This window comes from Vicia villosa, unplaced genomic scaffold (assembly GCF_029867415.1).
Source record: "Vicia villosa cultivar HV-30 ecotype Madison, WI unplaced genomic scaffold, Vvil1.0 ctg.000073F_1_1, whole genome shotgun sequence".
NCBI lineage: Eukaryota > Viridiplantae > Streptophyta > Magnoliopsida > Fabales > Fabaceae > Vicia > Vicia villosa.
In genome coordinates, this window is record NW_026704997.1 from 761,421 (window position 1) to 783,044 (window position 21,624).

Consider the following 21,624-nt stretch of genomic DNA (forward strand, 5'->3'; position numbering starts at 1 on the left):
TCTCTATTTTCGCTTTAAGACTTCCACACATTTTTGAAAAATCTCTGATATTCTATTTTTGAAAAATCTGTCAAATTTTTAATAAGGGTCTAATCACCCTTATAAACCATTTCTCTACTCCATATTCTCACCCAACATGATTTATCCCCTCTAATCAAGTCTCCACTCTCATTGCATCTTATGAAAAATATTGTAACGACACTATTGGTAATGTCATGCATAAGAAAATTATTTCTATCTATTCATTTACGGGTATATCCGACTCAACCCACGACAACTTGTATAACTTTGGTTTGGGTATTGGATTGGAGTTTCTCAATCTGTGGATCCGTTAATGTGAAATTAATATTTTTTTAATTATTATTTTATGTATAAAAATAAATTTAGTATATGACAACGAATTAAGTTTTTGTCTAAATGTTTCACTCACCACCAATATTTCTACTAAACAAATACTCCCAATAAATTTATGTATTTTTAATACTAGTGAGGTTGCTTATTTGCTTTTGTATCATTTTTAACTTATGGATTTTATATAAAGGATTTTCATCAAAGCTTCTAGATTTTTGAATGATCGAGAATTTAATGGCAAAGAGGTTAGGTAGCATATCAACTTTTAGAGTTATTCTCAAATTTATAACGAGCATTATCTTTTTGTTGATAGTGGGGTAGACATGGCTGGTTCTAAAGGACCATCACGGTTCCAAAGGAAAAAAGAAATGAAAGGAACACAAAATGTATGACGAAGTGATGGACTAAAGTCTTGGTATGATGGAGCAAACTTTCAGTACGATGAAGATGAGGCGCACTTGCAAATTTAACACTCAAATGTATAAGTCATTGAATGAAGAATAAAATAGTAGAGTAAATTATGGTTAGAACATCTCTTAGATCTCACATGAGATATCTTATATATGATATACGATTAGAGACGTCTCATGCGGAGAACCGTTATATAACATCTATAAGTGAATAATTGTTCGTGTCGTAAATAGAGTATGTGTCTCAAAGTTGTGGGTGCATTATACCTTAAACACCTTAAAATTTTGGGTTAATCCTATTCGTCGCTTAAATCTTACTAACTCGAAACAAATTTTATATATTTTTTACAAGATATCTAATTCATACAAACCAACAAAATACGTAATTATTATTTTTATATTAAAAAATTATAAAATATTAAATATAAAAGTGAGATAAAAAATTAATCTCAATTAGAAGTGACAAAATAAGTACGATCCGTCGAACATGTATGTTTTGCTGCACTTTAATATGGATAGGGTCAAAGCTTAAGCTCGCAGACTCTAATGTACATGTCTCGTCTTGTCCTTCTCTATTTTATGTGAGTTTTAACAAATGCGACATTAACATAAATTTTTATATTTTTAAATTTAAAAAATACAATATCCACAGCTCCACTCTATTCCGCTCACTTTTTCATAAAATAGATTAAAATTTTAGACTCACACTTTCAATTATATCATTATATTTTTTATTTTATTTTTTTTTTGAATAGCATGCGTGTTTTTCCCATCTTATCATATATTTTTTTTATTTCAAATTTTCAATGGAATAGATAGGACAGAGTTTGTCATCTTTAATTAACTAATAAATTAATTAAAATCACATAACTAATATTAAAAAAAAAACAAAAGTGACCCACATAGCACAGTTTTGGCTTTAAATTCCAACCTTGCAAGTAATCGAGGAACCCTGCTAACCTTAAAAACGCTCCACCAGCACATTTCAACGAATTTTCTTCACACTCTCCTTCTCGTGGATAAGATCTTTAAAAAAATATCTGATTCAAAGGGACCCACATCTCAACAAACAACCTACCTATTAAGGATCTATTTCTCTCTTTCTGATAAATTCTGGGTGTGACTCAGAAACCTTTATTCTCTTTGCTTCATTGTTAATTTCCACACATAATTATAATAATCAAAATTCGATTTTTAATTTTGGGGCCAAACCTAAAGCCACAAGATATTTTGTGGTGAGTGCGGTTTTCATTGTGTTGTAGACTTTAATTTTACATCGTTAATGTGTAGTGACGGTTTTTTGTCGTATTCTATGATGCTGGTTCTGTTTGTCGTGTTTCACCGGCATTATTTTTGTCTAATTCTATTAGATTAGAACACAGATTCATTTGCTTTCTGCAAATTTCAATTTTTCTTTCGCAAATTCATGCGATTTTTGTTTAATTGGATTGCAGATAGGAACGGCTTTCTGCAGATTTAGCCACCGATTTGATATGATATGTTCCAGGAGTTTCTAGATTCATATCTTCCTCTTCTTTCTGATATTTCCTTGGCTTGCAATTCATCTTGAATTTTATAATCTGATTGCGTAAAGGTTAGTTTCTATTACCTCAAAAAGCATCTAGTTTTTGAGTACAACCTGTTTGTTTTATTGCTTCTGTTAGTGAAACTATTTTCTTTTTGTTAGATTCAATTTAATTTCCTACCCCTTTTTGATGACTGCTTAGTTTAGTTCTCTGCATGTCCAGATTTTAACTGACTGAATTATTTTTGTTGCTGCAGTGGATTATGGTCTAGTTGAAATGAGAGAATTTGAATGAGAAAGAAAACTGAACCGTCTTGCGATGGAGAATTCTTACAAGGTTAATGGAAATGGATCAGCAGAAAATGGATACTCTATTGCTAGGCACACTCACTCTTATCAACCCTCCTTAAAGGGTTCGTTACCGTGGTTGGATATTCGGGTGTTTTATGTAAGAGTTTGCAAGTGTGAGTTTGATAATACCACTCCTGAGGTACTTACACTTAACCATGTTCCTTTGAATCCTGATACGCTTCTTGAAGTTAATGGTGTTCGTAGTAGTATATACTCTGATGGGATGTCAACCCTTCTCAAAAGAGATAGAGTGGATCGGAAATCAGAAGAAGTTACATTTGTAAGCACGGATAGTATAAGGATGAGTGGTAGTGTGAAGTTTGAGGTGTTTGATAAAGATAACCTGCTTCTTTTTGGTGCTTTAGAATTATGTAACAGCAATGGCGTTGTTAGAGAATCGAATTCTAATGGACAAAGTTGGAGTATGAAGTGTGAGTCAAACATAATTCCTGGCACTAGGTTCTTTAAGGAGAAGCAATTGCTGTTGCCAGAAACAACTCTTCCAACAGTTGAGGTCTACATTGCGGGGTCGTTCTCTGGTACTCCAATCATCTTAACAAAGACATTGCATCTTAGTTCTCAAAAAAGACATTCAAGGAAAGGGGTGTTGAAAGCGATTCCAGAGAATGATGCAAATGAAAATGGAAAAGATCCTTCTTCTGCGCTTGCTTTGCAGGTAATTACTAATTAGTACCCGTTTTATCACATTTTAGGCGTGCTTCTTAAATTCTCATCTTTAGCTATTTTAAGTCATCAATCTAGTTAAGGTCATTCTTGCTTACACTTTGTCTGAGTTAGTGTTGTCAAATAGTGGCGCTATAGCACTATGACATAGCGGAGTTCTATTGTTCTGTGATACACTATTCAGTACACGAGATTGTAGTGATGCTATAGCACTGTAATTTAATGGAATTTGATCAAACATTTATATTTTTTTGCGATCTGTGATTGACAACACTGGTCTGAATTTGTTTTAACTGGCTTATTGTAATTTCATTGAGTCATTTGGAACATAAGATAGTTTAACAGTGTTATTTGTATTTGATTGATGTCTAGCGACGTCCTAGCCTAGTAGGAGTTGGAACATTATGAAACTATGATATAACTCTAGATTATATTTGCTTTCTTTCTGAGCTTTTGTTTTTCGTTTTTTCCGTAACTTTTCTTGCTCAATTCTGTGTAGTGTTTGAGAAATAGCTTTCCCCCTCTCAAGCACTTGCAGATTGCAAATTAACATCACACGCTCTCGAATAGTGTTGCTGAAATTGGTTCCCTTGGCAAGATGTGCACAATTTATAACCAAACCAATTGGAATTTGAAGATCCATTTTCCCAACAAATTATAGATAATCCTTCTAAATATGTATATGCCAATACTGCAGGGCCCAGATTACATGCTCGACAAACACGAAGACGAGGATTATCACAGCCTTTACACAAGAACAGCATACGCTGACGGTGAAGATGGAGAACTTTCATGGTTTAACGCCGGTGTTAGGGTTGGCGTTGGTATTGGACTCAGTGTTTGTCTTGGAATCGGCATTGGAGTCGGCATAATGGTTAAAACATATCAAGGCGCCACCGGCCAATTCAGAAGACGGCTACTGTAAACTACTCCAGCTCTCTCCTCTTGATTCAAATAAAACTAACCTTAGCTCTGTCGATCTCCATCTTGGTCCAAAGGCAACTTGTTAATGTCTTGTCCACTGAGTGCATGACATATATAAATATAATTTTGGCTTGCTTGTTATATGTAATATAGTTTTATTTTTTGTTACACTATCTACCAGTTATGATGTTTGAGTAAAGCATGAAGTTTTTGATTATTTTCTCCATTTTCTTAAGTGGTAATAAGTTATAACATTGATTTAAAGGGGTTTAGTCTTGATTTTCAGTGATCACACAACAAAGCACCTTTTCTGAGACAAAAATGTATCAATTGATACATCATTTTTTTGTTTACAGTTGCATTCATGCCTTTACACTTGTTTTAACTTTGACTCTATTTATTAAAACTCCTTGCGAATATGTTAAAATAACAAATTCATTTTTTCAGTTTACATTTTAATCACTTTAGATTATCTAAATCCTAAAAACACCATACAAGAAGTGAGTGGTTGGTGGGTAAAAGTAGCTATCTCTTCTTCACACAAAAATCATGTTTGTGGGTTGGCTACAGATACAAACATCCAACACGTAACTGAATACAAGATTTGGGTTTGGGTGTCACTACTAACAATGTTTTTTTTTTTAAATTTTTAACTCATTCTATGTACCTTAAAAACATCTTAAGGAATTTCAAAAATCACTTTCAACTTTTGAAAATGTATCTCTGGACACATCTTTTATTATTAAACGTTAGATTATTTGAGAGATTCATTTCTGGACAAACATTTATTTGTTAAGCATTAGATTATCTTGGAGATGCATCATTGGACAAACCTTTATTTTTTAAGCGTTAGATTATCTCAGAGATACATCTATGTAAAACATTCAGAGATGTATCTTTGGATCCAATGTATACAGTAAATAGGGATGGCAAGCAAACTCAAACCAGCGGGGCTCACCCGCACTCGAACCTGAGTCAACGGGTGAAAACTCGAGTTAACTGGATTTGAGTTCGGGTGCGAGGAGAGATGTATCTTTGGATCCAATGTATACAGTAAATAGGGATGACAAGCAAACTCAAACCAGCGGGGCTCACCCGCACTCGAACCTGAGTCAACGGGTGAAAACTCGAGTTAACTGGATTTGAGTTCGGGTGCGGGGGGTTTGGGTAGTGTAACACACACACACACGCACGCACGCACGCACGCACGGACGCACGCACGCACGCACGCACGGACGCACGCACGCACGCACGCACGCACGCACGCACACACACACACACACAGAGAGGAAAGTTGTAGAAAAATTATAGGAAAAATATATTTTATGTATTTTGCGGCGGGTTCGGGTGGTGGGTGTTACTTTGCCACCCGAATAGCATATGGATTTGGGATTGGATTCGGGTGTCGATTTCGGGTGCGGGTTTGGGTAGTGTGAAACTCGCACTCGACCCGACCCGCTGTTATCCCTAACAGTAAATTCTAGTTAATTTTAAGTGTTTCTCAAATTAAATAGTTAGAAGGTATGCTATGATTTGACAATACTAAGACTTTGAAAAAAATAACATATATAAAGTTATAAGTCAAGAGTACATAAATTCAACCCAAAAGTTATAACAAAGTCGATAAATAAAATACAATCCAAAATATATTCAGAGTATAAGTACTATAATCTACCGCGTATGACAAACTCGGAATCGACCTCGTGCCCCCTGTTCCTACGCTGCCTCCTGTATTGTAGAGCTTCCCGAGCCTCCCCCGATCAAGGCATCTACAACGTCCCTCACCTTATAGTCATCCGGAAAGAGTCCTCCATTAATACATGTCTGCCCAATCTCCAAATACGATGACATCTAAGCAACACATCAACAACATGATCTGCCCTAGTCTTTTCCTCTTCTAGTATCTCCTGATGAGCTTGCAAAGGTGGACCTCCTAGAGCATCTTGTACCATATAAGGATGTGACACTTGAAAGAACCATCAGATGTAATCGTCTACGTAGTTATAGTTCTCAGCTATGGTACACCGTGTCTCATATGGCACCAGATGATTAACATAATCATTAACATTGCATCCATATCTTTGTTTCACAATGGAAGGAGCAGACACAAAATGATCTTTGGGAATATACTGCATGTAGCCGAACTGACGCATGACACGCTCAAGCAAATAAGGAGACGTCAGATGTGACCCGCAAGCCAACAATCCCGAGTATAAGACAATGTCATCAAAGGGAATCGTCTCACGGTGATCGGCGTAAGAATTAAATGTATATCCTCTGTTACCAAGCGGTCAATATACACTTTGAATGACTCTGCCACCTGGTTCCCTGTGAGCGAGAAGAATGCAGAAGCACGCGACATGTCCTCAATACAAGCCGGGTCACATGACCAGCTGGAGATGCATGGGAAGTGATGGAGGATCCAAGCTTGAAAAGTGTTGGAACACACAAATCTTTAGTTAGTAATGTCGTTGCATGAAAATGACACACGGGCACTAAAAGATCAAGAAACATTACCGTTAAAGTGTGATACTGAATGTCATCTGCTTTGTCTTTCACATACATCCTTCAGATAACTTATAGTATAAGTAGACCAAACAAGCGGCCTCATAGTTATACTCATGGATCCGCTCAAAGTCCTCGAAGTACCGTAGGTAGATGACATTCACGTAAGTGACACTCTTGTCCATAAAAATGGTAGTTCCAACCAAATATAGCATGTATGCTCTCGTAACATATGCTCTATGTTGTAGTACCCGCTCGTTATCACCAACATCTTGTTATGCTCTCAGTATCTCATCAGTAAACACCTTCTTCAAGAAGATAAACTTAGCATGAGCCCCTCGTGTGAAATCAGACTCCTCCATGGCAGCCTCTGGGTCAACTCCTAAATATTATACCATCAACTTCATCCCCTCGTCTTTGGTAATATTCCCATGATCTAAAAGTTTCCCCCTAACCGAAGATGCAGCAGACACGCGTCATCGTCTAGTGTGATAGAAATCTCATCATGTGGTAGATGAAATGATGACGTCTTCGTGTGTCATCTCTCTACAAACGCATTAAGCATGCCATGGTTAATTATAACATAACCGATCTTGCACAGGTATCACATCCCGAATAGCTGCAGAACTTCCTGAAACCACGACTCAATAGGCTGAGGCAGGCTAGTAGTCTTTTGCCCATGGTTGATGATATTTAGCGGCTCACATTCCTGCATACATAATTTAATAAGAATGAATCCAACAAAATATGTTCAAAAGAATGAATTCAACTAAATTTTACCTCTCCGTCCTAGATATGTCTGATGGTCCAGGTAAAGAGACGACAATGATAAGTCTGACGAGCCTCGTTCCTCTGCTGCCTCCTGAGCCTGGGATGCCTCAGGGTCCAATTATGCCTCCTGTTTTTTGATAGGTGATATCTATAAAGTAATGGATCATCTAACATTTCTCTTGTGAAAACAAAACACATAACTAATCAACTTTTATGAGTCAGTTAGATGTTTTTTTGGCTTTCGCACCGGTTTCTGACCTACATAGTAGATCGACTAATTCGACCCGTGCTACGGAGGCACGTGCACCGGCCAAGTATTGTTTCTGCCAGGAAGTTAGATGTTTATTTGTCAAAGCTATAAAGCAAGCACGTAATCTACTATGATCAACTATAAATTTAAGATTAATAAATTGTCATTATTATTATTATCTCTATCTCCATCAAATTTAAGATTTATATATTGACCCTCATTATTATCTCTATCTCCATCTTCCTTTCATGCACAGTTGTCATTTTGACTTACTCCACTTTCTAATCAGACAAACACCGAAAGCCACTTTTCCCTGTTGTTTTCTCCCATACCAGCTGAAATGAACCGTCTACTTGCTTCTCGCACACACTAATTCGGCCACTTCTCTTCTCTAATAAAATAAACATCAATTTCATTCATAGTAGGAAGTTATTTGAACTATATCAAATTCATTCACATTACGAAATTAATTGAACCATGAATATAAGAAAACTTAATCATTAATTTCGTAAATTTGAAACTTTTTGGGTGAAATGAATTTATTCACAAGAGATCCTAGTCCATGATAATAATGAGGGACAATTTATAAAATGCAAAAAGTTTAAGCAGAGAAATGGATTTATTCACAAGAAATCCAAAGCTAGTATTTCTTTCCCCACTTTATCCCAAAATTGCAAAGCATCATTTCAACTGAGAAATACATGCAACTAAAATCTTGCATTTCAGGGAACATACCAGACATGCCAACAACCACAGGACAGGGTCTAAGTATCTTGGTTGATGTTTGTCTTAGAAGACAGAAACCAGTTATATGTACAAAGTTACTGTTCAACTTTCTAAAAAGTTTTTTTTTTTTTTACAAACTGTACAATATTTAACAAGCTTGCCAACAAAGTTCCAGCAGATCAGGTATCTGATGAATCGTACGGACAATCTAACTTGAAGGGATGGGCTGCACGGCGGAACCAGGTGTTGAACGCTGTTACCAAGTGAGGACAGTCTTCAACATTTCGGGTTGAAAAGCTGAGGCACTGCTGCAACAATTCTTGAGCATCTGACATGGGCAATGTGGAGATGATTTGCAAAAAAGTTTCTTCCAGTTCTAGATATAACGATTTGTTGCTGGCGGGTGAAACATTGTCTTTGCATATAATCAAAACAGGAAGCCAATCTTCTACGAGTTTCCTTCTCACCTGAATTGAGTAAAGAAAAGTATGTAAAAGCACTTCAATTCAACATTGTCTAAGCATGAATACATGGTATTATAGAGCTGACGAATATGTAAGCGAATAAAATGAAAGAAATAAAATAAAATATATGGCTCGATAAAATAGTGTTAATTTAAAAATAGCTGTCGTAGGAAATTTTACAAGAAACCGTCAATGGCTTGCAATTAACATGGTAAAAAATCAATATCAAGTGAAAGGGGGAAACATCAAAACTAGGTAAGGTACACTTTCTATTCAAAGGAAGTTTTATGGCTTTAATAGTTCTCTTCCGACTTCCGAGATCTCAAAAGTTAAAACAGATTATAGGAGCTTTGGTATTTTCAGAAGACACACAAGAAACAATCATTATTTGTCTATTTTGCACTAATTTGTTATTTAAGTAATATGGGCAAGCAAAAAATTCATAACAAAAATAGAGTGATGCTAATTATTACGAAGCAAATAGATGGCAAAACACATTAATGCTGACGTGTCTCTTTATTAGAAGTTCGTGAAATAGTCCAATTCAAATGACATAAAACATGGGAGTATAGGATGAAAAATAACCAATCACATAACCTTGGAATTTTTTAGTGTTGCATTCTGTCATAACAAAAACCATTTATCAAAAAAAAAATATAAGATTAAATTGTTTGAGTCAAAGACATGTTGTAAAACAAGGTCTCAAATAATCATATTTGAATATCGTGAAGCATCAAAGATCTCCTTAGCTTGACTAGCATATTTGGAAAAATGATGAAAGACTTCAAATGTGAGTATGGTGGTGGTCAACTTGATTAAGAGAAAAACTTTATTATATTTGGTCCAAACAAATGTTGCAATATTATTCAAAATCAATTTTCTAAACACTACCCAATTGCGTCAGTCAGATCAATGTAACTTTTGAAGTTTTAAACCAAAAAGACCAAGTGAATAAATAACTATTTCCAAACAATTCAAACTAATGAACCTCTACCACATTGAAATTAGGAGAAGTTAGAGGTGCAAACCAAAACCCTTATTAAAGCTTTGAAGACCTAGGTGCAATTAGCTTCTAACATACACAATATAAGAGCTGCTCAAATGAAATATCTATCAAGTTCTTAGCCTACTTAAAATCCCGTATAAGTTTATTGATACTTAAATATAACTTTGATAAGATGCTTATCAAATTCTTTCTTGAACTAAAATTCCACATCCACATTCTCCATGCAAAAATACACATAGTAAGTTAGTAACACCAACACTTCAGATTTAAAATGTGTCTGGTATTTTTGACACTAGAACGATAAATACCAACCCGCGTAGTTACATTCAATCATTTTCATTTTCTCCAAGTATCAAATTGTACATTTTCATTTTCTAGTATCGAGTTATATGTGTCTGTGTTCGTATTTGTGCTTCATGTATAATACAAACCTACAATAGCATACGATAGAAAAAATAAAAGGTTACTAGCAAGAGGATACCTGAGTAGAGGCCAAAATAGTGCCAGCACAAACAGCATGAGCAAGCTTAGATGTACAACGAAGAATAACAGCAGGAAGACCAGGCACAATATTCCTCAAAGCATCATCACGAAACGCTCTCTTCAAATCAGCAGTAAAGGCTTCTTGTTCACTCCATTCACGCACGGCCGCATCAGCTACCCTAAGCTCAATCATCCTCTCCACAAGCCATAGAAGATGTTTCCCAATAGTAGAAGCTTTATGAAGATTCAACCTCTGAATAGCTTCCGTTTCATTATGATCACCTCTAAAAACAGGACTCGAATAATCCTCCAACGATTGCTTCACCGTTTTCAAGCTTTTCCTAAACGCTTCCTCCAAAACTCTCTTCGCCGTTACTCGTGAAGATACGTCCCTCAATATCTTCCCTACGAACGCTTTCACGAACGCTGTGTTTCCGTAATTGTTCATCGCCGATGAAATTAAACCTTGCAGCATTTCCTCGCATGCGTTTTCTCCTACGGGTGAAACCCTAGCTACAAGCTCTTTCGATTCTTCTTCGCTAAGGAAAGGAATTAGGTTTACCACTCCGTTTTCTTCTTCCTCCGTCCACGGCACGGCTTCGAGATAACTCACACACCACCGGACGCAGTCTTCGAAGAGCAATTCTAACGCGACAGGGAGGAGATCCAGAGCCGTCGATACGCTTTCCACCGCGTTTGAGAAATCGTTCGTGTAGAGAAGTTCCAGCACGGTGAGATGGTTCTGGATCGAGCCAGGAGAAGGTGGAACTCCAAGGTTTAAGCGTAAGAGTTCGTGGTTTGTGGTTTGCTCCTGCGACGGAGATTGAGGGTGGACGTTGCCGATCCAGCGGTCGGATAGGAGGGCGGAGAAATATTTGGACCGGCGAATGATGTCCGAGTGGAGGTAAACGTGGAGATCGGAGATCGGCTTTGAGTCGACGGAGGGAGATGATTCCGGCGAGGAGATTGTATCGGTGAAGAGGCGGAGGACGACGTCTGCGGTGGAGGCATCGTTGAATAAGAGGGAGGCGGTGTCACATGTGGTGGTTGGAGAGCAACGGTGGTGGTTTTGAGTTATGTCGAAGAATGAGGAGTTGGCGATACCGGCGGTGGAGGAATGGCGGGTGGTAGTGGTGCGCTGCCTCTTTCTGAAAACGCCGGCGGCGGGTATCATGTCGGGAGGAAAGGATGGAAAATTTGAGGGAAACAACTTGAAATTGGCAGGAAATGGAGAAGAATTTTCTGTTTCGCGAGAAATGGATTTAGATGAACAGATTCAAAGGGATATTTTATTAGTTTTATTTATAGCTATTTTTTTTTAAACCTTTTACCAGCTCTGGTACTATATGTAAGAAGATATAACAAAAATATTTCTTTTATATAATCAAAAGAGAAGTATTATATTTATAACGAGTACATTCAAATTTCAAACGGAATGAATACAATGGAAAAAAATCATTAACATGAATACAGTTTTTAAAGCATTTTTTTCTTTTTCTTTTTTAAGCAATAATTTTTTTCTTCACAATACTGTATAATTTTCAGTCAATCTAATTTCGCTATAATAATTGTAAGATATTAAAGTAATATATAAAAGCAGTGTGGATAAGGCTCAACTGTAGAATATATCTATACGCAACAGAGTCAAAAGAAAATGAAATGTATCTACATATATTTTTTTTCTTCTATCAATATCACATTTGCACATTGGTGCCAAATATAGTGTTGCATAAATAAAGATAATGTGGTGTCATATAACCTTAAATATATAATTCGTCAAAAATTTAGTGCACGTGTCTCAACAACTGCTCAAATTATAAAAAAATATTTTTAAATTTTGACCATTTTTTAATTTAAATAAATATTACAATTTTGTTCAATAATTTTTATAAAAATATTCTCACAATTTTTTTCTTATGTGTTAAAATATTAGGCAACGGTTAGGTTTTAAAATATTATATAACAAATAAAAAATAATAATTTTTTAAATTAGAATATTACACAAGTTTTAAATTTATAATTCACATAACATCAATTACATCATTGAACGGTATCACTAGCACTTATATACCTAGCTAAAAATATATAGAAATGCGCTTGACACCAAAATTGTTATATTGTATTGTATGAATTACACCGTAACACTTAAATTTTATTGCAAATGAGGCATAGGTCTTTAGGGGTATTCGGAGTGTGGTTTGAACGGTTTTGACGGAAAAAAACATCCGAACCGTAAGAGAAAAAATCGTGCTGTTTGATTTGGTTCGGTTGGTTTTTAAAAAATATCCAAACCAAACCAAACTAATGCGGTTTGGTTCGGTTGGTTCGGTTTTTTTACAAATATTTTACTGAGCCATACATACACATATAGATGACAACATAATTTTGTATTTAGACATTCATACACTATCAAATAACAATAAAACTCGTCATATTTTGACAACAATTTTCTATTTAATATGTAAAAATTAAATTAGACAAAAGTGGAATATTAAACATAAAATAATAGCATAAGACAATATACAAATTATTATAATGAAACAAAAAATAGAAGAGATGAGAGATTAGTGAAGGTGAAAAAGAAAAAAAAGTGTTGAGAGATTAGAGAAGAAGATGTGCGATAAAAACGAAACTGAAATACGGAACATTTACATAAAAATGAGAAGGTGAAAAAGAAAGAATATAAGAGAGTAGAGATTATAAAAGAAGAAGAAGAAGGAAGATGTGTGTGGCAAAAAATATGCGATAATGTTATTAGAGATTTGAGAAGATAGGGACTGAAATTATATTTGTAAGGATGAGAAAATTGTTGGCAATCATAAGTCTAAGGTATAATAGGTTTAAGTTTGGGTTGAATGTGAGTTAAGTAAAATTTAGGTTGTAACATAATGCGGTTTGGTTCGGTTTATAAAATACAAACCACAGACCGAACCAAACCGTGCAGTTTTGTTAAAAGATGACCCAAACTAATTCGAATCAAATGCGGTTTTTTGCGGTTTTGGTTTGGTTTAGTTTAATTTGCTGTTTTCTATTGGGTTGGTTTGGTTTTGAACACCCCTACAAATTTTAATGTATATAGTATAATAAAAAATAAAAAATAGATGGTATACTATACATATACATCACATATACAGTGTATATGTCAAAGTTGGTGTAGCCATATCTTTTCTCAAAAATATATTAGATGTTTTTAAAGTTTATTTTATAAGTAAAGAGATTAAATATAAAGAGCACAAGGGGTGCTAAATCAGTGGTTACAAAATATCAAAAAATCGAAAGGAAAGAAAACCCAATCAAAAGAACCAAACTAACAACTACCACCTAGAACATCAATACAAAGCCTTTCTCGCGTCGATACATCATTCCGCCCAAGAAAGCATAAGCGGGACTTTAAAACCCAGAAAGAACCAATCCCACGCAAGTAATTTTATCAAACCAACCCCATCAAAATTGGCTAAAATGAGACCATTAATTAAAAAGGATATCATTCTTACATTTCCAAATAACCCAACAAGTGATTAAACCAAAAAAGCAACCCGAATCCAAGACAAAAGCCAACTTACAAGATTGTTCCAAAGAAACAAGACGATCCAAAATGAAACAAGAGGAAGAAGAATCAACAACCCGAAGCCAAAGAAAAATCTTGTTCCACCACCTCCTTGAAACAGAGCAATGACAAAAAAGGTGATCTAAGTCTTTGTCCACCTCGAAACAAAGAGGACAAACCAGATTGTGAGGCCCCCTCAGCACACCATGCTTGAAAAGTTCCAATTTAGTTGGAAGTCTATTCTACGATAAACGCCACCCAAAAACTTATATTGTACTTGGAACCTTTGTTTTCCATAAACTAACCAAAGTCATGGAAATTCAAACATCCTAAAGGATAGAAAAACACTTAGAAAGGGGGGGTTTGAATAAGTGTAGCTTTAAAACTTGTAAGTTAAAAACAATTTGCACAATGATTTTTATCCTGGTTCGTTGTTAACTAAACTACTCCAGTCCACCCCCTTGGAGTGATTTACCTCACCTGAGGATTTAATCCACTAATCACACTTGATTACAATGGTTTTCCACTTAGACAACTGCTAAGTCTTCTAGAGTATCCTGATCACAACCTGATCACTCTAGGAACAAACTACTTAGACAACTTATAAGACTTGCTAGAGTATACTGATCAACAACCTGATCACTCTAGTTCTTACAACTTAATGTAAACAAATTCTTTTAAGAGTTACAATGCTTCTTATAAAGCTATTATCACAACTGTGATTTTCTCTTAAGTTTAAGCTTAAATCTCACTAAGATATTACAACAGCAATGTAGTGAGCTTGATGATGAAGTTTGAGAGCTTTTGAATTTGAACAGCGTTTGTGCAAGTTGGTTCAGAGTTCGTAACATAGCTTCTCATCAGAACTTCATATTTATAGGCACTTGAGAAGATGACCGTTGGGAACATTTAATGCTTTGCGTATTCCGTACAGCATTGCATTTAATGTTTCACTCTTTTGTCAACTACCTTGAGACTTGTTTCCGCTGTGTCTACTGACGTTGCCTTTAATAGCTTCTAACGTTCCTTTTGTCAATCAGAGTAGCCTGCCAGTCTAGTACTTGCTTCTGATCTGATGTTTGTGTAAACAACGTTTGAATATCATCAGAGTCAAACATCTTGGTGCAGTGCATCTTCTTGTCTTCTGACCTTGAAGTGCTTCTGAGCGTGATACCGAGAGAACTTCAGTGCTTCTGCTTCTGATCTCTTGTTCTTCTGATGCTTCCATAGACCCATGTTCTGATTCTGCTTGACCATCTTCTGATGTCTTGCCAGACCATGTTTTGATGTTGCATGCTGAACCTTCTGAGTCAGTTGCTTCTTGCGCTGATTTTGTGCATACTCTTTATATAATTCCTGAAACGGAAATTGCATAGTATTAGAGTACCACATTCTCTCATACAAAATTCATATGCTTGTTATCATCAAAACTAAGAATATTGATCAGAACAAATCTTGTTCTAACAATCTCCCACTTTTTGATGATGACAAAAACATACATAAATGATACGAATTTGCGATCAGAATAGACAGATGGCTAAGGACAATTACACAGCTATAGCATAAGCATATAGACATTGTGTGAATATGTCTCCCCCTGAGATTAACAATCTCCCCCTGAAATAAATACTAGAAGAATTTTATAAATAAAAGACTTCCCTGAGTATTTCAGTTGAGACGTTCACATATGCTTAGATCTTCAGAACATTCACAGCTTCTGATTCTTGCTTCCATAGGACAGCTTCAGAACTTGAATTTCCTAGATCTTCAGAATATTCATAGCTTCTGATTCTTGCTTCCATTGGACAGCTTCAGAGCTTGAATTTCTTCTTGAGTCATTGCATGCTAGATTGTATCAGAACATTGTTGAATGTACCAGAGCATCATCAGAGCATCTTTACATCCTGAAATGTTACAGAACAAACTAAACGACAAAAGTCAGCATGAATGAATCAGAACATAGAATATGTAATATGTATCAGAGCACACAAACATAATGTTGCAGAGCATATTTTGTAACTAAAAACATGCATCAGAACATATAAGGAATAAGAATGAAAGCATATTCTATCATCAGAATATCAGAACATTCTTCCTTCTTGCTTCTGATCTTGAAGCTTTATAGCACTCAGCTTGCTTCAATTTCCATGAGCTTGATTCTTTATAGAATTGCTTTTCCCCATGTCTTTGCTTCTCATGTTGAGCTTTAAAGAGGATCTTCAATTCCTGCAAAACAACACTCAAAGACATAGAACTTTGCAAGTTCTGTTAGAAATGTGGAGCCTTTCTCCCAGCAACTGATAAAATAAATTAGATCATTTATCACATTTTTCTCCCCCTTTTTGTCATAACATCAAAAACATAAAAGATTCAGATGAAAAAACAAAAAAACAAACACTTGAAGAAAAGGATAAATTTCATTAAGCACGGAGAAAAGGTTCAGAAGTACAAGAGGGCAAGGAAGATGCATAAAAAAAACAGATGCAGCAAAACAAAAGAAAACAATCTAAGACTCAATGACTAAGATGACCCTAGTTTTGACATGATCTTGGCCAGCATATCATGAATCCCATTGTTGCTCTCATTCTGCCTCTCCATGAAAGCACGAAACTCAGCATTGATCGATCTCTGCTCATCCTGGTTCTTCTAAATCACTTCCAGAGTCCTTGCGAGACGAGAAGGTTCATCAGAAGAAGCTTCACAACTTCTTTCCAGAGGGATGGCATTCTGATCCGTAGCTTCCATAGTCAGATCATTTGCAGGATTTTCCTCAACAGGAATGGTTTCAGCAACATGATCTTCAGCATCTGCTTCTGCCATAGAAGCATCTCCATACTCTGCAGCAGGAACCTCAGAATCTCCATTCTCAAGAGCCTGAAGAATGGCAGCCAGATTCCTAGGAGCAGAAGGACCTTCAACTTCTGGCGGGTCAACAACTTCTGGAATGACCAAGCTTGGGTCTTCCTCAGAAGGATTTTCCCTCAGAAATTCAAAAAGAGTCCTGAAGTCTCCAATCAGAACAGGATATTGAGGTCTCTAGACCACAATCTCCCTGCAAGGGTTAGCTTCCATTGCAGCAGCAATTCTTGCTTCTTCTAGCTCATCAGTGAACAGCTTCTCCTCAAAGATATATCTCCCTCCGAGACGAGCGAACCAGAAGTCTTCATAACTTCTCAGAATACCACAAGGCCGTGGAGCAGCTTCTACACAAACTTCCTGAAGTTCTTCAAAACAAGCATCTGCTTTTCTTCGGAAGATTCTCCAGAACTTTCGCATAGCGACATCATTCAGGCCAGCACTTTCAATGATTCTGAGAGTATCAAAGACTCTTATGAGATTCCTCTTTACCAATTCAAAAATTACACCAATAGGGTATTGTCGACGGGATTTTATTTTGGTTATTGGAGAGTCAGGGTTAGGGACAGAATAGGGTTGAGGTTCTCTATCCAAGCTAAAAGATTATTCTGCTTCATTCTCAGAATCTAACACTACCATTTCAGCTTCAGGACGAGGCTTGGGAGTGTAATTGCAATCACGGAGCAATTGCTCATGTGATGCAGTATCTGGAAGATCAGAACCACTTGGGTTGTTTTGAGAGGTGGAAGGAATGGGTTCAAAGTTTGCATGGGGAGGTGGTTGAGAGGTGGATATATTTGTGTGAGGTGGAAAGAGAGTTTGTAGGGGTGGTATATCAAGAACAGTGTTTTCAAGGGCCTGGTCAGAAATAAGGTTGGTTGCGGGTGGAGAAGAGAGAGTAGGAACATCTAGAGTGGGTGAAGGAGGAGGAGTAAGGGTTTTGGTTACAGGAGAAGAGGGAGGTGTGAGAACATGAAATTTTATGGGTGATTCTGATGGGGCTTTATCTGGTTGATTTACTGGTTCAGGGGTTTGGGCAACAACTATTGGTGCAACTTCTGAACGTAAAGTAGGAACAAAATCAGGTTCAGAGAGATGTATACCTTTGGATACCTTCTGAACAGCTTCGAACATAACCTCAAGCTTCTTCTGCTTCTTACTCTTCTGCTCTACCACAATCTTTGCCTTTCCTCGAGAGATTTCTCTTCTTCTGGCAGATTCCAGAGCTTCCTTCTTATTAACAGCAACCTTCTGACCTTCAACTGCTTGAGTTGTTGGTCCTTGAGAGATTTTAACTTGCTGATTCACAGCTTCTGCTTGCTGATTCACAGCTTCTTGAACATCCTCATCTTCATCAGAGGCATTAATTATTAACTTCCTTTTTCTGATCTTCTTCTTCTCAACAGTTTTAACAATTTCAACATTTTTATTCGACTTCTTCTTCTTCTTAGCAGCCTCCTTCTTCTTCTTTTCAAATTCAATTGAAACAGCCTGAACAACTTCAGCAATGACTTCTTCTGGAACAACTTTTTCAACAGTAGCAGCAGCTACATTCTGAACTACCTTCACCTGATTATCAGAAGGATGATAAAATTTTCTTTTGGTCCTTCTTTTCAGCAGCTTCAGGAACAGCTTCTGAAACATCTTCCGAGGTAGCAGCCCTAGAAGTAGAAGTTTTCTTGTGACCCTTTTTAGCAGGAGCACCTTTTTCTTGATCTTTTACTCCTTCATCTTCCTTGAGTGACTTCAGATATCTAGTTCCGACTCTTGGTACCTCACTTCTGAAGAAGGGTTCAAAGTCAGCAAGAATAGGATCTCTTCTGCTTCTTGCTCCAGGAAGAGGTTGAGGGGTTTTGATAATAACATCAATGACATTCATCTTTCTCAAAGTGAGAGCATTCAAGCAACTTCCAGTGGTAACTACAAGGTCTTTGATGGTACCTTCAGCTTCCAGGTTCTCAACAATCTTGGAGTGAACTAGAAGGTTTGTAATGATTCTTCCAAAAGGAATGATAGTACAATTCTTCACCCTGAAGGCATTTCTGGAATCCCTCACAGCATTCCTCATGTGATTGAAGATTATGTAGATAACATCAACCTTCTTCTGAGTAGCAATGCAATACAGAATGTATTTCTGCTCATTGTTAATGAAATCTGAACCATGTGATCCTTTCCTGTGATAGAAACAACCCAGAAGAATCTTGGTCCAGATTTTATAAAGATCCCTCATGTCCTTAACACGTTTTGTTTCCTTTACGTCTGTGTAGAGAGTAGACAACACGTCATCCCAATCAGCCCTTTGATCAATTTCAAAAGCACCCTCAGGGTTTCTTAGATCGAACATCATTCTAAGGATGTTCTCAGTAACGACCACGAACTTCCCATGGACGAAAGACAGAATAGATTTAGGAGCGACAACTGCATGCATCCAAAATTCCTTTACAAGATCTGGGTAAACTGGTCCACAGAACTCAGCAAACAGTGAAGCCCACCCTTGAAAAATGATATCTTCCTTAAGACGAAAGTTATGTTCTTCAAGACTATCAAAGTCTACCATGAGTTCACAGATAACTTCCAAATCCTTCTTGGGAATAGAACAGGCAATAACCGGAGTGATTTGCTGATTTTCTTCTTCTTGAAGATGGAGAGGGACAGATGAGCCAACATTGTGAGATGATGAAGCGGCCATTGAAACAGAACAAAAGTTTGAAGAACAAGATCTGGGTTTGCGCTTAGGGTTTGAGAAGAGACTGAAAAGGTTGCAAAAATGCATGCAAGAAGAAAGAGAGAATGGGAGCGAAAAAGATAAACGTTATGATTTGAAATGTATTTATAGAGACGGATTTGAAAATGAATGCAATAAAGTTATGAGAATGAACAGTTACAGAATCAAATGAAATCAATTGCATTAAATGATGAGTGACGTTAGATGAGAGATCGTGGTAAATGAAATGATTTAACACAGTTACCTAGGGCGGCGTCCCATCAGATTAACTCACGCTTTTACCAACCGTACATACACGTGTTCACCATCAGAATACTCTTGATGACAGTTGCGTTGCACTGAATAGAGCTTTTCATCTTCTAATTCTGATCACTGCTTCTGACTGTTATTCTTTAGAAATGATCTAGTTCTGATAGGATCATCTTTCTTTCCAAGGATCACATCTTTTGAGTGAGCAGAGGTGAGTCTAGAAGATCATCTGACTGTTGGATCTTCAGAAATTCTGAGATTCTCTAAAGATGCAGCAACTTGATCTTTTGATTCTTTGCTTCTGAGACTTTCAGCTTCTAGAGCTTTGCTTCTTGGTTCTACAACTTCTAATATGTCAATATATATATCTGCAAAATTCTCAAACTGCTTTGGCTTTTCAAGACCAAGCTTGTCATCAAACCTGATATTGATTGATTCTTCTACAACCAATGTTTCAGTATTGTATACTCTGTAGCCTTTAGAGCGTTCAGAATATCCAAGAAGAAAACATTTTTGTGCCTTAGAATCAAACTTACCAATATGATCTTTAGTATTCAGAATAAAACACACACATCCAAAAGGATGAAAATATGAAATGTTGGGCTTTCTGTTCTTCCACAATTCATAAGGAGTCTTATTTAGAATAGGTCTTATAGAGATTCTATTCTGAATATAACATGCATTGTTTATTGCTTCTTCCCAGAAGTGCTTAGCCATATTGGTCTCATTGATCATGGTTCTGGCCATTTCTTGCAGAGTCCTATTCTTTCGCTCTACAACTCCATTTTGCTGTGGAGTTCTAGGACAAGAGAAATCATGGGCAATACCATTTTCTTTGAAGAACTCCTCAAAGAATCTGTTCTCAAATTTGCCACCATGATCACTTCTGACCTTTATGATTTTGCACTCCTTCTCAGATTGGATCTGAGTGCAGAATTCAAAGAACACTAAATGTGACTCATCCTTGTGTTTTAAGAACTTTACCCATGTCCAGCGACTATAATCATCTACGATGACTAATCCATATTTCTTCCCTCTGACAGATGCTGTTTTGACTGGTCCAAACAGATCAATGTGCAGAAGTTCTAACGGCCTTGAGGAAGAGACAACATTCTTAGATTTGAATGCAGGTCTGGAGAACTTGCCCTTCTGACATGCTTCACAAAGAGCATCTGATTTATATTTCAGATTTGGGAGACCTCTGACCAGATTTAGTTTGTTAATCTGAGAAATCTTACTCAAACTAGCATGTCCTAATTTTCTGTGCCAGACCCATTGCTCTTCAGAAACAGACATAAGGCAAGTCACCTTCTGCTTCTCAAGATCAGAAAGATCAATCTTATAAATGTTGTTCTTTCTCTTGCCTGTAAATAGGATTGAGCCATCCTTCTGACTTACAGTCTTGCAAGACTTTTGATTGAAGATTATGTCATAACCATTGTCACTTAATTGACTTATGGATAATAAGTTATGTGCTAATACTTATACAAGAAGTACATTAGTTATGGAAGGAGAGTTACCAATACTTATGGTTCCAGAGCCAATAATCTTGCCCTTCTGATCTCCTCCAAACTTGACTTCTCCATCAGACTTAAGCACCAGGTCTTGGAACATAGACCTTCTTCCCGTCATGTGTCGCGAGCACCCAGAGTCCAGGTACCATGACATTTTGTGCTTTGCCTTCTTTGCTGCTAAGGATATCTGCAACAGAAATTATCTTCTCCTTAGGTACCCACAATTTCTTGGGTCCTTTCTTGTTAGTTTTCCTCAAGTTCTGATTGAACTTGGGTTTAGCAT

The 21,624-nt window shown here is 36.7% G+C and overlaps 2 protein-coding genes across 3 annotated transcripts; one reads left to right on the top strand and one right to left on the bottom strand.

Annotated features, from left to right (window-relative positions):
* The first annotated feature begins 1,715 nt into the window (after positions 1-1,715).
* On the top strand, positions 1,716-4,462 carry LOC131623527 (uncharacterized protein At1g01500-like). 2 transcript variants are annotated; one of them, XM_058894539.1, is made up of 4 exons: positions 1,716-1,996; positions 2,216-2,355; positions 2,544-3,313; positions 4,019-4,462. In XM_058894539.1, exons 3-4 carry the CDS (start codon positions 2,606-2,608, stop codon positions 4,244-4,246), a joined length of 936 nt encoding a protein of 311 aa, XP_058750522.1. In that variant the 5' UTR covers positions 1,716-1,996; positions 2,216-2,355; positions 2,544-2,605; the 3' UTR covers positions 4,247-4,462. The 2 variants fall into 2 exon arrangements, with proteins under 2 accessions (XP_058750522.1, XP_058750523.1); XM_058894540.1 differs by lacking the exon at positions 1,716-1,996 and having other exon boundaries at positions 2,068-2,355.
* A 3,802-nt stretch (positions 4,463-8,264) lies between these two features.
* LOC131623528 (BTB/POZ domain-containing protein At3g05675-like) lies at positions 8,265-11,834 on the bottom strand. The gene is made up of 2 exons (XM_058894541.1): positions 10,449-11,834; positions 8,265-8,964 (listed from the first exon to the last, which is right to left on the bottom strand). Exons 1-2 carry the CDS (start codon positions 11,622-11,624, stop codon positions 8,677-8,679), a joined length of 1,464 nt encoding a protein of 487 aa, XP_058750524.1. The 5' UTR covers positions 11,625-11,834; the 3' UTR covers positions 8,265-8,676.
* Positions 11,835-21,624: the final 9,790 nt, after the last annotated feature.